The following is a 16,368-nucleotide window of genomic DNA, read 5'->3' on the forward strand; positions in this document are numbered from 1 at the left end:
ATTGACAAATATGCTATTTCACTTTCAGGTATCATTATACATAGATCATATTGACATATAATGCTATTTTGGTTTCAGGTGTACAATGTAATTATTTGATATATATTGCAAAATGATCACCGCAATAGATCTGGTGAACATCTGTCACTAGAAATAGTTACAATTTCCTTCTTGCGAGTCCTTGACACTTTCTCTTTGCTGCTTTTCCTTCCGTCTTTCTCTTCCTTCTCTCTTATTCATCCCCCTTTCCCTTCTACCTTTTGATTTCCCATTTTCTGTTTACTAGGAATTACTGCTGAAGCCCTAAAGATGGTACAAAACCGGCCCAGAAACATTGCTGACTTCTTAGGACAGCCAGTCAAGAGATTGGCCCTCATCCCAGTTTGTTTGGAGGCTATTGAACAAGCTGAGCAACCCTAATCCAGTCTCAGTAGAGATTCAGTCTATTTGGAGGATTTTATAATTCTGGGACCTACTAAGGCATGTTTGTAAGGCCAAATAATTAATGACAAGGATAGTTACTCTAAAAGGAAGAGAGAATGGTATCTCACTTCTCAGATAAATGTGCTTTTAAATCCAGCGTTCTGATCTACTCAGTGTCTATGTGACCAGTTGGACAATTGTCCAGAATCCCCAGGAGGTAGACAGATGCACACCAGTATATCTGCCATTCAATTGTTCAGAGTGTTTATGATACATGGGTTTCCTGTGGGTCAGCTAGTAAGCAGCTGACTGTGGGCTGCTTAATATTCTCCAGATGGTGCTTGCAGAGTGAGGGAAAAGAGAGGCTCTGGTGACTACAGTAGGTGGGGAGCTGTGGGTTCCACAACATTTCCCCTGATTAAAGTAAACTATGATGTTGGGGAAAGACTCTGATGCTGGGAGGGATTGGAGGCAGGAGGAGAAGGGGACGACAGAGGATGAGATGGCTGGATGGCATCACTGACTTGATGGACGTGAGTCTGAGTGAACTCCGGGAGTTGGTGATGGACAGGGAGGCCTGGCGTGCTGCGATTCATGGGCTCTCAAAGAGTCGGACACGACTGAGCGACTGATCTGATCTGATCTGATGATGTTGGGGATCCTCAACTTGTGAATGTCCTGGAAAATCACCAGGGAATTCACCTGGTGATTCACCTGGAAAATCACCCCTCAAGGGAAACACTTGTCAGTCAGGGGGAATTTCAGATCAGTCCATCTGGACCAAGAGAAGGCTACAACAGCACCATGTAAGTCAGTGATGTCAGAACTTTCCCATCTCATTACCATCTACTCTGATCCAACATGGTCCAAGGAATGAAGATCCAGAGAGGGAGAGAGAAGGGACCTTGCAGAAATGGACACATCTGCATTTCCTGGTAGGTCCCCTGGGCCTCAGCAGGGAAGAGGGAGACACTGAATAGGCTGAATATGAGATGGAGCTGACACTTGAATGACCTGGACTTGTGAAACCCAGAGTGATAGAATGTATGGAATGGCTGCAAGGTGATGGAGGAAATGAGGATCAGTGGAGTGTGGGTGACGACAGCCAGTGCAGGAGGATGAGCCAGTTCACCTTTGTATCTACTATGGTCTCAGCCTTTGTGCCCCCAGAAATTTCATATGATGAAATCCTGATTCTCATGGTTATGGTAACCCTAGGTGGTGCCTTTGTGAGGTGATGGAGTTATAAGGATGGAGCCTCTTCAATGAGATGAGTGCTTTTATATATGAGACACACGGAGCTCCTGAGCTCTCCCGCCGTGTGAGGATACAGTAAGTAGTGTGTGACCAGAAAGGACCCTGCATTACCCCACTGTGGAAATCCATTTCCATTGTTTTTAAGCCTGTGTTATAGCAATGCAGAAGGACAAAGACAGCATCCTAACAATCTTTACACAGTTCAGTAAACCTCATGCTATTTATACAAAGGTGCGAAGCACTTATATTATCTGATGTAAGACTGTGATGGGTGACAGTTCGTGGCTGGCTTTCATAAAGAATCTTGAGAATTCAGTCTTCTTGGTAGCATGACCAGAACCATGAACAATTGTCTAATTCTTTGATTCTAATAACTTGACCAGAATAGTTGGCTGTGATTCTTAAGTAGTATCTTAATGATCTTCTTTGTAATGCCAGGTTCTGCTATTTGTGACTAATTTTAATAGGCACTTCATTCTCTCAATTGTAGGGGTGGATTTTCTTTTGATTTTCAATTAAATGAAGATAAGAAATGTTAAGAAATTGCCCTCTTAGATTTTGACATCTCTGCAGAGTCTGTGTTTATTTTTTTTAGGAGGAGACCCATTTTACATAGCATACATTAAAAAGCTATAAATTTCAAACAAGCTTGCTATGGGTTAGATCATTATGACCACCTCAGAGCTGGATGGGATGGATGTGGATTTAGCACGAGTTGCTGAGTCGGCATCCCAGGATCGTGGTGTACATGTCAACTTTACGTGAATCCCTATACAGGCACTTGAACAGCTTATAAAATTCAGAATGACGCACATCTTCATCGCTGGACTCCAGGGATGGGAGTCCACACCAGTAAATGCGAGCCTTCAACATCTTCCGCCTTACTGGAAAAATAATCTGAATACCCAAAAGATAATGACTTCTTATGTGTTTTATTAAGATTTGCTTATTTTTTTTTGCTTCTAATTATCAAATTAAGATTTGGGGAAGACATACATATATAAAAATCTCTATATATGGATTTTGAAGCCAGCCTATGAAAAAAAAATTAGGAATCTAAAATGTAGAAACATAACTCAAGATTAGTTTTAACTTGCTCTTTTCTTCCTTCCCACTCTTATCCTTTGATTTGATGAGAACAGAGAAAGAAGACAAGTGGAACTTCAATAGCAGATGTCCTGGGTTACTTTGAAGAAAATGCTGATCTTGGAAATTCTGTTCTCTAGTTCTCTTACTCTTGAAAATATTTCAACCACCTGTGCCCAGGAAGAGTGAAGCTTTTGGTGGAATTGTGTGCAATGCAGGGAAGGCTACACATGTCAAAAACTGCAGTGAAATTCTGATTCCTTTACAGTAGAATCTATCACTATGAATAACTAAGGCTCTTGCTTTATGTAGTAGCAGTCTAGAATATAGAAGTCATGAATCTTTTTCTTACAAAATGAGATAATTCCAAACACATTACGCATTACAGCGGTGACCTCTTTCATTCATGAGCAAAGCAAGAAAGCCCTCTGCAGGATGCTCACCTGGCAGAATTGCCTCTCTATGAGTGCTTGAAGTTCTAGTAGATTTTTCACACTCTCTCTGGCATTTGATTGAATAGAATCTGAGACTTCTTTCATACTCCGCAGGTCTGTGACTAGATGATACAGAGGTCTATTCCAGGAGTACAGTAACATGAGTATCCACTTACTAAGGTCTTTAATCTAACCAACCAGAAGAAATGGTCTCATTAAAATAATCATAATTCAGTGGTTTTGGTAACATGTGATCTTTGCTTAGAGCTGCTGAACTGAAAAAATTTTGGTTATTCCTATGTGCATGCAGAGATTTTTGAAGGTAGTAAAAGTTGCAAAATTATAAAATGCAAGCTATTAGTTCACACTTTGCTGAATTATTAAAAATTTAGATTATTTTAAGAACTAATTCTTCTGATGCATTCTAATTTATAACATAAAAAATTTTATTTTTTCCTCGAAATTCTACCACCACTCAGTGAGTTCTTTTACGTTTGTATATTTCCGTGAGAGAATCTAAGCATTTACGCAAGTCAGTATGTGCTGCAGTGCCTGACCCAGGAAAGAGGGATTCCACCTGTGGCCACATCATTGTCACCCAGTGATTCATTCGTATTAATGAATCAGATGAGTCCTTCGTATTGATGTTTGATTGGAGATTGTTTTATGATATTACAACAAAGGGACAATGAAAAGACATGATTTTCCTAAACAGGCTTTCTCTCCTCAGTTGATCCCAACACGAGCCCCCTGCTGACATCAGAACAGTCTGTTTTGTTGACATGTCTCCGGGCAGAAAATGGCACAGCGTTGTCTTTAGTAACAGCATCAGTGGGATTCACAGTGGAGGGTCCCCCCTAGTTCACTACTACTAGCAGAATTGAGCCTGAAAATCCCAGAGACTGAATATCTCTAGTTAATGCTTGATTTCTTTACAGCCATGAACTGTTTTTTTTTTTAATTTTATTTTATTTTTAAACTTTACAATATTGTATTAGTTTTGCCAAATATCAAAATGAATCCGCCACAGGTATACCTGTGTTCCCCATCCTGAACCCTCCTCCCTCCTCCCTCCCCTACCCTCCTTCTGGGTCGTCCCAGTGCACCAGCCCCAAGCATCCAGTATCGTGCATCGAACCTGGACTGGTGACTCGTTTCATACATGATATTATACATGTTTCAATGCTATTCTCCCAAATCTCCCCACCCTCTCCCTCTCCCACAGAGTCCATAAGACTTATCTATACATCAGTGTCTCTTTTGCTGTCTCGTACACAGGGTTATTGTTACCGTCTTTCTAAATTCCATATATATGCATTAGTATACTGTATTGGTGTTTTTCTTTCTGGCTTACTTCACTCTATATAATAGGTTCCAGTTTTATCCATCTCATTAAAACTGATTCAAATGTATTCTTTTTAATGGCTGAGTAATACTACATTGTGTATATGTAACACAGCTTTCTTATCCATTCATCTGCTGATGGGCATCTAGGTTGCTTCCATGTCCTGGCTATTATAAACAGTGCTGCGATGAACATTGGGGTACACATGTCTGGTAAAGAACAGAGAACTGAATAGGATGAGCTTAACAGAGGAAAAGAATGCTGGTATCATTAAGAAAGTTGTAGAGAGAGAAGATAGTATTATAAGGGGGGATGCATGTGAAAATATTTTAAATAATGTTAGGAGGAAGGATAATGCAGGAAATCAGAAAGGAGAGAATATAATGGTGAAAATTTGGAGTTGCCATAAATGATTGAGGCTTGATATGTAAACTGTGTTGCCATCAGAAAAGAGACAAGTGTTGTGGCCATGAGAAGGAAAGCAATGTTTTATAGGCCACTGTGGGAGAGACTTACAAATTAAGAATAAAAGGTGACAGACGAGTCATTGAGAATGACGAGTGAAGGAGGTGTTAGAGAAGTAGAAGCAGAATCAGGAGAGCCTTGAAAGGCAGATGCGGTGGCTCGGGTGGTGCAGTATAGGACTCCCACATAGGAGTCACTAGTAACAGGGAGTACTCAAAACTGGGGTGTGTTTCTTACATATTCATGAATTTTGCAATCTTATATTTTACACATGGAAGTTCCCATTAATTTCTTGTTTTCGTACAGTATAATAGCTGCAATCCTGTGTCTAATGCATTGGTTGAACTAAAGTTGTCTGCATGGACAATTTATGGATCTGTTATTTATTTGCTATTACAGATCTTTAGTCATCCCTTGATTTCACTCATGCTTCATCAAGTGCATAATATAATTTCTCTTCAATTGCTTATGGTTCCTCCACCTTTTTCTGCATGTACAGTTACCATTCCCTCTAATAATCTGAAGCCTGGTAAGCTACATACTGTCTCATTTGATCCAGTGAAAAACCCAGGTGAAAGACTCACGTTCGTCTCTAGGACTTTTTCTGGTTCTTCGGGAGTTTGGAGGGAATTGGTGTGGCAGCTCTTGATGGCATTGATATAGTACAGTTTGCCCTGGGCATATTTTATATCCTGAAAGTGATCAGGCAATTAGTTAGGGTTGTTGGGCATTCGGTAGATGAACCCATTACCAGAACATTAACATGTTTGATAGTCGTGTAATTTTTCTAACTAGCGGGCATCACAAAATTTGAAAGTCATCTTTTTCCTACTTTTTCTATTTTTTTTTCTATACATTGTCTCTATAGAAATGATTTTACATGTAACTTTTCTAAGTTCAACCTTTTCCCTTCTCTTTTTTTTTATCTGTTTTTTTTTTGTTTTGTTTTGTTTTTAGTATTTGAACCAAATATAGCACTTTTGTACCAATACTTGGTGCTTCCCAGGTGACAGTAGTGGTAAAGAACATTCCTGCCAATGCAGGAGATATAAGAAGACTCAGGTTTGATCCCTAGGTGAGGAGCATCCCTTGCAAGAGGGTACAGCAGCCTACTCCAGTATTCTTGCCTGGCAAATCCCATGAACAGAGGAGCCTGTTGGATTACAGTCAGTAGGATTGCAAAGAGTTGGACACAACTGATGTGACTTAGAATGCATGCATGCACCTATATTTAACCATTTAGTCTCTTGTTTAGTGTGGGTTAGAGCAAATATATTCCCTTGCAAGGAGTTATAAGGTTATGACTATGACTTATCTCTGATCCGCACACCAAAAAGCTTAGTGTTCATCCCAGGTGCAGAATACAATGCTATTTATGGTGAGAAAATGGTACTGCAGAAAAACATGGCATAAAGTTATAGGAAATACTAAGCAATGGACTGAGAATAATAAGAGTAGAAAAATCTAGCTAACACATTGATAGAGAAAAAGTAATCTTTAGCGAAAGTTATGAACATTTAAAGAGATTACTTGGAAGATTTGGGAAAAAAATGGACAGTCAAAATGGAGTATGAAGCAAAAACTAGTGAGTAAAAAGAACTACGTGAATTTAATAGAAACCTTTAACACCGCCTTTTATTAGCTGTCTGCTCTACTGTGTGCTCCTTGATTGACTAAAAGAATCAACACACAATTTTCAAGTACCTTCTTCAGAAAGAGAATAATTGTTTCCAATTGTAAACTCTCCTTCTACTGTAGCTCTAAAGCTATTCACTTCAAATCTTAAAACAATAATTTGTAGCATTAAAAAAACTACCAGTATTCATTTTTGTGACCGGGATTCAGCTTTGTTTAACATGTTCCATCTTCCCAGTTCACTGCAGAGCACTTCTCAGTTATTGGCTATTTACTCTGAGCCTGGAGAAGAAAGCCCAGAGAGACACTGCAGGACCAGAAAATCAACATGCTTCCTTCTCCCCAGTCCCACCTAAAAGTGCTTTGTGTCAGGTAGTACTGTGGACTGAATGTATGTTCTTCAAGTTCATGTGTTAGACACCTAACTGCCAAAGTGCTGTGTTTTGAAATGGACTGTAGCCCACCAGACTTCTCTGTCCATGGGATTTCTCAGGCAAGATTACTGGAGTGGCTTGCAGTTCACTTCTCCAGGGAATCATCCAGACCCAGGGATAGAACCCAGGTCTCTCACATTGCGGGCAGATTCTTTACCATCTGAGCCACCAGGAAGCCCATTAAGGTTAAATCAGCCCGTAGGGTGGAACACTGATTCAATAGATTTAGTGTCTTCATGAAGCAAAACACCAGAGAATTACCTCTGTGTCTCTGTGTCTTTTCCTCTCTCTCTCTTCCCCACCCACCACCCTGTGTGAGGACACACGGAGAATCCAGCCTGAGAGGAAAGAGTTCTTACCAGAACCTCACCTTGCTGGCACCCTGATCTGGGACTTCTAGACCCCAGAACTGTAAGGAAATAAATTTCTGTTGTTTATTCCACTGAGTCTATTCTATTCTTTTATGGCATTCTTCGCTGACAAATACAAAATCATTTATTTTGGAAATTTACAAAAGAAAATGAATGAAAGGAAATTGAAAAAGTTATTGCACCTCTTAGGAATCTTTGAGATTTCCCAAAACTGATCCTTTCTTTGTAGTCCACATCTTATGAGCTGATGGCTTCTTTGACCTAGACACTGTGTTATTTGAAGTTTGGCTGATGCAGCCTTCTTGTTGAAAGGACAGTATAGCTCAGTCACTTATGCGAGGGTTCCATCTGTGAGCCTGGCAGGCTACAGTCCGTGGGGTCTCAAGAGTCAGACACGACTTAGCAACTAAACCACCACCACCACACAGTACTTACAAACTCATGGAACATTGTTCTGGAATGCTTAAGGATGTTGTGGGACAGCCTGGAGGCATTGAGTAACAGTACTGTTAGGGATTCCAGGGGGATGTCAATCACGGCAGGACGGGAGCACAGGCATGAGTTGCCTTGGCACAGTAGCAGATTTGACATGACCAGCAGCAGGAGCAGGCAGGACCCTGTTTAATTAAAAATATGAGCCATTCTGAGATGATGTAGTCACCTAAGATTATCAGATCCATCCCGTGGAGGGAAGACTTCTCTCCCTGTTGCTCTGAGCAGGAGTTGGTGCTGTAGTAGCTGGGTTGGGGAAGAAGGAGTGATTTCTGAGTCAATTTAAAAGGATGATGATATTGCACAGATAGAGAGTTGGAGAAGTAGGTTACTCCCTGTAATTTTGTATTGCTCCCAGAAGTACTTCTGTGCTCTGCAAACATTTGGCACTTAATTCTGAGCCAGAGTTTTTAGGCCATTTTTTTTTAAGACAGTTTAATGTTCTGACTCTGCAGACTCTGTGCAGCGAGGACCTGTAGGAGTTTGTAAGTTTTTCACTCTACATTGAGTAATGCTTGCATTTTAGACACTGAAATGACAAGAAAAGTTAGTTGATCTGTATGGTTTACCATCACACTGGGGTAAGAGTAAACACATGACTGACTGATCACTACTATTGAGTACAGAGAGAATACTAAGAGAAAAAGGATACTGTACCTTGGATCTGCTCGCTCACCTTAGTAACCCAAGGTGATACTTTCCCAAGAGCTTTAAAACATCTTAAAATTTGTGTTTCACAGGAACCCTGTGAGATAGACTTAATCTTCACTATGATCATCAAGTTATGGTAATGAAGAGGCAATGACTTGGAGAGGGCAAGTAATTTTCCCCAGGTCCCATTATTAGCAGATGCAGGTCACTGGGCACCAATACACTCATCTGTCCACCTCCTGATGTCACATCACACATGCCTGTGGCTCCCGGTCTGCATGTGTGTAACCAGGACCACTTCCGGAGCTCGATGACTCTGCTTAAAGAGAAAAATATTTTGCCTTTGACTGCAAAACAGCAGTGACCCTAGAACATTGGTTTTATCCACTTGTTCTGCTCTGTCTATGAAACACTCACTGTTAAAGTCTTTGGCAATTATCAGTGTGGGGGCCTGGTTCTCCTGGCTAGCCTCTCTTCTAGGCACCTTCACAGCTCTTCTACTTTTATTCATCTTTAATCCTCTCTTTACACTTGTTTCTTCGAGAAAATAGCAAATAAATCTCCAAATGGTAGTACAAGAATATTACCTGGTCAGCACCCAAGACAACATCATCGGCTCTGCAAACAAGGCCTGCCTTTCCCTGACTTTGACTCTTTAGGGACAAAATTTATCTGTCTGGTCAGGAGTACATCCTGACAACCCATGGGGCTTAGTTTTTGAATCCTCTCCAAACATCTCCTCTTTAACAGTAGAACTAGACCTTCATGCTTCCATGATGTATGTAATATTTCAGAAATTATTCCTGGCCCTACCTTTGACCAACAGAAGCATAAAAAAATAGACTCTTGCAAGCATGATTTTAGTATTACTTTTCCTGTCTGTCCTTTGTAAGAAAGCAGAATTTAAGACTGAAGTGAGCAAGAATTGAGTTTGGACAAGAGAACTGATAAAATAGAGATTTTATCCTCCTGAATGAGATCTGAACATGATTCTTTTTCCAATTTACCAAAGACTGGTAATTTAATTAAGGATAAGATATTAGCATTTACTAGGTTTTCTCTGCTCTTAGTTAGTATAAATGGGCATGGTATCTAAGAATAAAATGGTTAGTTAAAATTAGGTGATGAAAATAAAAGAAGTGGTTCTCAAAAAGAAGACATATAATTTGGAGAAATTTAGTAATATATCTCTCATCAACTAAAGAGCTTATTGTGACAGGCAAGGAGAATAATAGCTTGTATAACATAGACATATTTGTGTGCATCTATATCTGTGCATGTATACATATGCTATGCATAAATGTGTGCTTAATTCCTTCTTGGAACTTTGGACCTTATAAAATTCAATTTTATTAGAGGTGGTAAATATAGAAGAATACCCTAATTCCTAATGTAATTGATCATTTATTGGTAGATGACTAACTATATGATTTTTTTTCTATTAAAAGGTTATTCATGTGTTTGCTTTGGTAGCACATATATTAAATAGTTGGAATAATACTGAGAAGATTAGCATGGCCCCTGCCCAAGGATGACACACAAATTTGTGAAGCCTTCCATATTTTTCTGTAACAACTTCGAGGGGTGGGACGGGAAGGAAGGTGGGAAGGAGGTTCAAGAGCGGGGGGACATAGGTATACCTATGGCTGATTCATGCTGATGTTTGGCCAAAGGCAGTATAGTATTGTAAAGCAATTACGCTTCACTTAAATGTCAATAAATTTAATTATTAAAACTGTTATTGGGGATCATATAACAGGTTCAGATATCCATTATATGACTAAAGAGGATCTGACTGGAAACTGATGGTGTCAATTATCATTGGTTAGTGATTCTTTAACTTTTTATAGTTGCATGAGAAAAATAAACTAACAAACACTACTGTCTGTGATTCAGTGTCATAGCAAGCTATAATCCTTGTCTGCCTTCGCTTTTAGGTGGTATAGTGCCCAAACTTTGAAACTGAGGCTGTTCCCAGAAGCGCACAGTCGTGAGTCCTGCCCAGGGTTTTTGTTCCTGATGCTGGAGGCTTCTGTTCGCTGGTCACTAAGGCCGAAAATTTCTCTCCTGAGCATTCTCTGGGTCTAACATGTGCAGAAGTCTTTATACTTTGGTCTTCTAATTTGATTCTCTTATTTTTTTGATCAGACTACCAAGTCTCTTTACGATTTATTTTTCAGACCCTTTTGTGCTTTGATCTTTCTGATGCTCATTAGTGTATTTGCTTCCATGTCTATCTCTCTGAGTAGTTTTCAGCATTTACATAAACCCTACCCTATTCTCTTACTGTCTGAATGTTGGCGTTTAGCATCAGCATATTTTATGAACTTCATTTTCCTTCTGGTGCGGTTTCTGGTACACAGTTTAAGCTGGTTGGCTCACATCTAGCTTGTTCGTGTTGTCTCCAAACAATTAGAGAACTCTGGCTTTCTTTCTAGGCAATACTCCCCTTGTTTTGTTACCATTGCTAATTTTCTGTGATTTCACTTCCTGCCTCATAAGCTTGTCTTTCTCAATCTACTGTAACTTGAGTACTATGTATCTCTATGTTGGAATTACTATTTTTTTTTTTACTATTTTAAATAAATATCAACCTAGTGTACATGAGAAGTAAAGGGAATAAAATTACAATAGTATTAGGAATAATACATTCCCCAAAATTATAATCCAGTAATGCTGCCAGTTTTAAATGACTTTCTATGCATGTATTACTGAGGTCCCCTACTCATTTTTCCATACTAGGTGTTTCAATTTTGAAATAGAATGTAGGAAACAGTGGAGTGGAAAATTCTGAAAATCACCTTGGATTTTAGAAGCCTCAAGATTAAGTATGTAATTATTAGTTTTTTATAGTTAGTAGGGTATTCTTAGCAAATATAGTTCAGGGTAGGATGATTGCTACTGAGTGAAGGATGTATATTGTGAAGTGCAGTCACCAAACAGGTGATTGGAGATAAAGAAAGCAATGCCAGGAAGACACAGGCTTCTGTTTTGGAAGGAAAAACTTACAGTGTCTGTCATCCACAGTCTACTCTTCAGATTTTTCAAAACACTTACTCTTCCTTTGCTCATTTAATAATTTGGGGTGTTTGATTTATTTTCATACTGAGTTTTATAAGTCTCTTATATATACTTGGATACGAAGTCCTTACCAAATATGTGATTTGCAAATATTTTTTTTTCATTCCATAGGTTGTCATTTCATTTTACTGATGGCTTCTTTTACTATGCAGAAGGTTTTGAGTTTGATGTGGTCTCACTGGTTTATTTTTGCAGTTCTTGCCTTTGCTTTTGATGACTGAGTTGTTTGAGCTGCTTGTATTTTGGAAAGCAATCTTTTATCAGTTGTTTTATTTGCTATTATCTTCTGCCATTCTTACAAAAACGCATAGATTGGCTGAATGGATACAAAAACAAGGCCCATATATATGCTGTCTACAAGAGACCCACTTCAGTCCTAGAGACACATACAGACTGAAAGTGAGAGGATGGAAAAAGATATTCCATGCAAATGGGAAAAAAAAGAAAGCCGGATTGGCAATTCTCATATCAGAAAAAATAAACCTTAAAATCAAAACTATTATAAGAGATAAAGAAGGACACTACCAAGTGATCAAAGGATCAGTCCAAGAAAAAGACATAACAATTTTAACTATTTATCTACCCAACATAAGAGCACCTCAATACATAAGGTAAACACTAACTGACACAAAAGGGGAAATTGACCGTAACACAATAATGGTAGGCATGTTGACACCACACCTACACCAATGGACAGGTCAACAGAACAGAAAATTAATAAGGAAACATAAGCTTAAAAGGAAATATTAGAGCAAACAGACCTAACTGATATCTTCTGCACATTCCATCCAAATGCAGAAGGATAGACTTTCTTCTCAAGTGCACATAGAACATTATCTTCATCTTGGGTCAGAATCAAACCTCAGTAAATTTAAGGAAATTGAAATTATTTCAAGCATTTTCTCTGACCCCAAGACTATGAGACTAGATATCAATTATAGGAGAAAAAAACACATTAACAAACACAAATACATGGTGATTAAACAACACATTTCTAAATAGTGAGCAGGTTACTGAAGAAATAAGGGATATCAACATTCATAGAAACAAAGAACAATGAAAACACGATGATCTAAAACCTAGAGGATGCAACAAAAGCAGTTCTAAGAGGGAAGTTTATAGCAATACAAATGCTACCTCAAGAAACACATTGAATTGAAAACCTAGCTTCATGTATCTTTAATTCTTTTTAAACTTCTCTTACCATGTCTTAAAGGTTTTGTATAAAATCTTTCAACACCTTGCTTAAGTTTATTTCTAAGTGTTTTATATTTTTTTGGTGCAATAGTAAATGGGATTGTTTTCTTTATTCCATTTTGTAATAGTTTGTTGTTGATATATAGGTAGACAACTGAGTTTCGTATATTGGAATACAGTAAACATAATGTATGCTACATAGATGATCAAGAGGTATATGACAAGATACTCAGCATCACTAATAATCAAACAAAATGCAGATCAAAAGCACAAGAGATATCACCACATACCCGTTTGAAAGGCTAGTACCAAAAATGTAAAAAATGACAAATGTTATTGAGGATGTGGAGAAAAAGGAGTGCTTATGCACTGTTGGTAGGGATGGATACCGATGCAACTCCCTTGGAAACCTACTGTGGAGGTTCGTCAAGAAATTTAAAAGAACTGTTATGTGATGCATTATCCCACTTCTGGATATATAGTCAAAGAAAATGAAATCATTGTCTCAAAGAGAGATCTATTCCCATGTTCATTGCAGCATTATTCACAGTAGCCTTGTTATAGAAACAACAATCTTTCAACAGGTGAATGGATTAAAACAATGTGATGTGACAAATATAGGTAAATATTATTTAGCCATTAGAAAAAGAAAGAAATCCTTCTATTTGTGGCAACATGGATGAAACTGGAGGGCATTATGTTAAGTGAACTAAGTCAGAGAAAGACAAATACCATAGGCCTCAAGTATAAGGAGTTCCAAAAAAAAACAAAAGATGGAACTCAGAGTAGAAAAATGATTGCCAAAGACTGGAGGGTAGGACAAATAGGGAGATATTTTTAAAGGTTAAATATTTTCATGTATAAAAAATTAATGTCTGAGGATCTAAGTTTGAGCTTCATGATCTAATCATGAGATCTAATCATGAGATTGAACAAGCTCTGGGAGTTGATTATAGACAGGGAAGCCTGTGCTGCCACAGTCCCTGGGGTCACAAAGAGTCAGACACCACTGAATGACTGACTGAACTGAAGAGAGTGGAACTTACCTGTGTTCTCCTCAAAAAGCAAAAGTTAAACATGTGTGGTGATGACAGTGTTACTTAATAGAAAAGGCGTCTCATTTCTAATCCATGCACAAATGGGGGTGGACAAGATGACGGAGGGGTAGGTGGAAGTGGGGTACACCTCTCTCCACTGATGCATCAAGAATGTCTAAAGATGCAGCAGTTCTCACAGAAGACCAGGTGAATCCTGGCAGGACTCCCTGACTACTGAGAAGGAACATCCGGATCCACACAGAACTTGGTAGGACAAAGAAAAGAAGGGACAAGGAGGAAGGGGAAAGAAGGAGGAGAGCAAGTGGGACCAGCCTGCACCTGGGGGAGAGGGAGCTGAAGTGCAGGGGAGAGATCCCCGCATCCATGGCCATCCACTGGGACAGGGGAGGCATTTGAAGCAGTTGGGGAGTGAACTCACTACTCTGTGACAGTCTCAATGGAGTGAGAACCACATAGACAAGCCATGCTGCAGCCTTTCATACCTCGGACAGGGTTGTAAGTCCACTGGTGTGCATGGAAGCTGGGAGCTGGAGCCATGGGGATTGTGGAATGACCCCAGGGTGAGGACGCCTGTTGACCATAGGGAGTCAGCCCAATGGGATGGGATGGAGGAAATCTGCTACAAGGAATGCTTCTTAAAGAAAACCTTGAGGACATAACAGTAGGGTTCCACTGCCTGTGGAGTAGAGCTATCTCTTTCTCCATGCTGGTACCTGCAGGTTGAGCAATAGAGAAAGACTTCAGTGAGGGTGGTCCTTGAGTGCCTGATGCACTAATCAATGGAGAACTTTGAATGTCTATATACTCGACCCAACCCTATTCTCCATCTAAATTTTGGGTTTTAGCATCGTAATGTTTTCATGAACTTAAATTTCTTCTGGTAGAGTTTCTGGTTTCCAAATTAAGCTAATTCCTCACATCTGGCTCATTCTTGGTATTTCAAGAAACTTTGAGAACCTTCCTTCATCTCAAGGCAAAACTGCACTTTTCGTTACTGCCATCGCTGACTTCCCATACTTTGACTTCTTGCCTTATATATTCTATGTTTTTCTCTATTCACTATAACTTTAGTAGTATGTGTCCCTATGTTGCTATTAATATTTATAATTAATTATTATCCTGATGCTGTAGAGAACCAAAAGGACTACAGTTACAACAGTAGTAATAAATTACCCTGAAATTATAATCCATTAATTCTCCCATTTAAAACTGATTTTCTATCTATGTATGATTGAGGTCATTTTCCTTACTAGGTGGCTCAATTTTGAAATGAAACATAGAAAACAATGGAGTGGTAAACTCTGGAAATTACCTTCCTTTTGATATGCCTCATTCTTAAGTATGCAAATATTAGTTTGTTTTTTCCCCAGTGGGGGTCTTCTTAGTACATACTATAGCTCACTGTGGGGTGATTGCTATTGACTGAAGAATATACACATTGAACTGTAATTGTCAAACAAGTGAGTGGAGATGAAGAAAGTAATCCCAGGAAGGCACAGGCTTTTGTTTTTCTAGAAGGAAAACCTTGCTGTGTCTCTCATCTATAGTCTAATCTTCAGATTTATTGAAACTCTTACTTTTATTATGCTCCATTAAAAATTTGGATTATTTGGGGGTTTTTTGCCCTTGAGTTGAATGTCTCATGTATTTTTGGATGTTAACCCTTATCAAATATATGATTTAGAATGTCTTCTGTCAATCTGTAAGTTGCCATTTGATTTTGTTGACATTCCTTTGTTTGGAGTTGGAGATGGTCCCACTACTTTGTTTTTGCAGTTGTTGCCTTTGCTTCTGGTGTGAAACCCAAAAACTCGTTGCAAAAACCGATGGCAAGATTACCTCAATGTCTTCTTCTGGGGGTTTAATCGCTTTAAGTCTTATGTTCAAATTTTTAATCCCTTTTTAGTTGATTTTTGTGTATGGTAAAAGACAGGGGCACAGTTTCATTTTTTCAAAAGACTATCCAGTTTTCCCAGTGCCATTTTGAAAAGCTTGTCCTTTCCCCACTGGATATTCTTGGCTCCTTTTTCATAAGCTAACTGACAATATATGGTTGTGATTTCTTTCTAGCTTCTCTGTTCTGTTTTGTTTATCAATATGTCTGTTTTTGTGCCAGAAGCCAATCATTCTGTTTTGATTACTATAGCTTTCTAATACAATTTGAAATCAGAAACCCTAGTCTCAAAATTTGTTCTTCGTTCCCAAGATCACTTTCACTCTTTGGTGTTTTGTGATTTAATACAGCAGAATAGACCAAGAAGAGATGGGAAAAGGACACAGAACAACTATACAAAAAAATATCTTAATGACCCAGATAATCACAATGGTGTAGTTTCTCACTCAGAGCCAGACAATCTGGAATGTGAAGTCAAGTGGTTCTTAAGAGGCACAGCTGCCCATAAAGCTAGTGGAGGTGATAGAATGCCAGCAAAGCTATTC

The 16,368-nt window shown here is 38.9% G+C and overlaps 1 protein-coding gene and 1 non-coding gene across 2 annotated transcripts; one reads left to right on the forward strand and one right to left on the reverse strand.

Moving 5' to 3' along the window:
• Positions 1 to 2,231: 2,231 nt before the first annotated feature.
• PRP-VII (prolactin-related protein VII) lies at positions 2,232 to 14,512 on the reverse strand. Its single transcript, NM_001012286.1, is given in 5 exon segments — positions 2,232 to 2,577; positions 3,210 to 3,389; positions 5,595 to 5,702; positions 7,886 to 8,067; positions 14,412 to 14,512. Coding segments are annotated over 5 exon segments (717 nt in total). The 5' UTR covers positions 14,467 to 14,512; the 3' UTR covers positions 2,232 to 2,385.
• Positions 10,051 to 10,159, forward strand: LOC112443928 (U6 spliceosomal RNA). Its single transcript, XR_003032329.1, has one exon. It is a non-coding gene; the product is annotated as a U6 spliceosomal RNA (small nuclear RNA).
• Positions 14,513 to 16,368: the final 1,856 nt, after the last annotated feature.

Source organism: Bos taurus, chromosome 23 (assembly GCF_002263795.3).
Source record: "Bos taurus isolate L1 Dominette 01449 registration number 42190680 breed Hereford chromosome 23, ARS-UCD2.0, whole genome shotgun sequence".
In the NCBI taxonomy this organism is placed as follows: Eukaryota; Metazoa; Chordata; class Mammalia; order Artiodactyla; family Bovidae; genus Bos; species Bos taurus.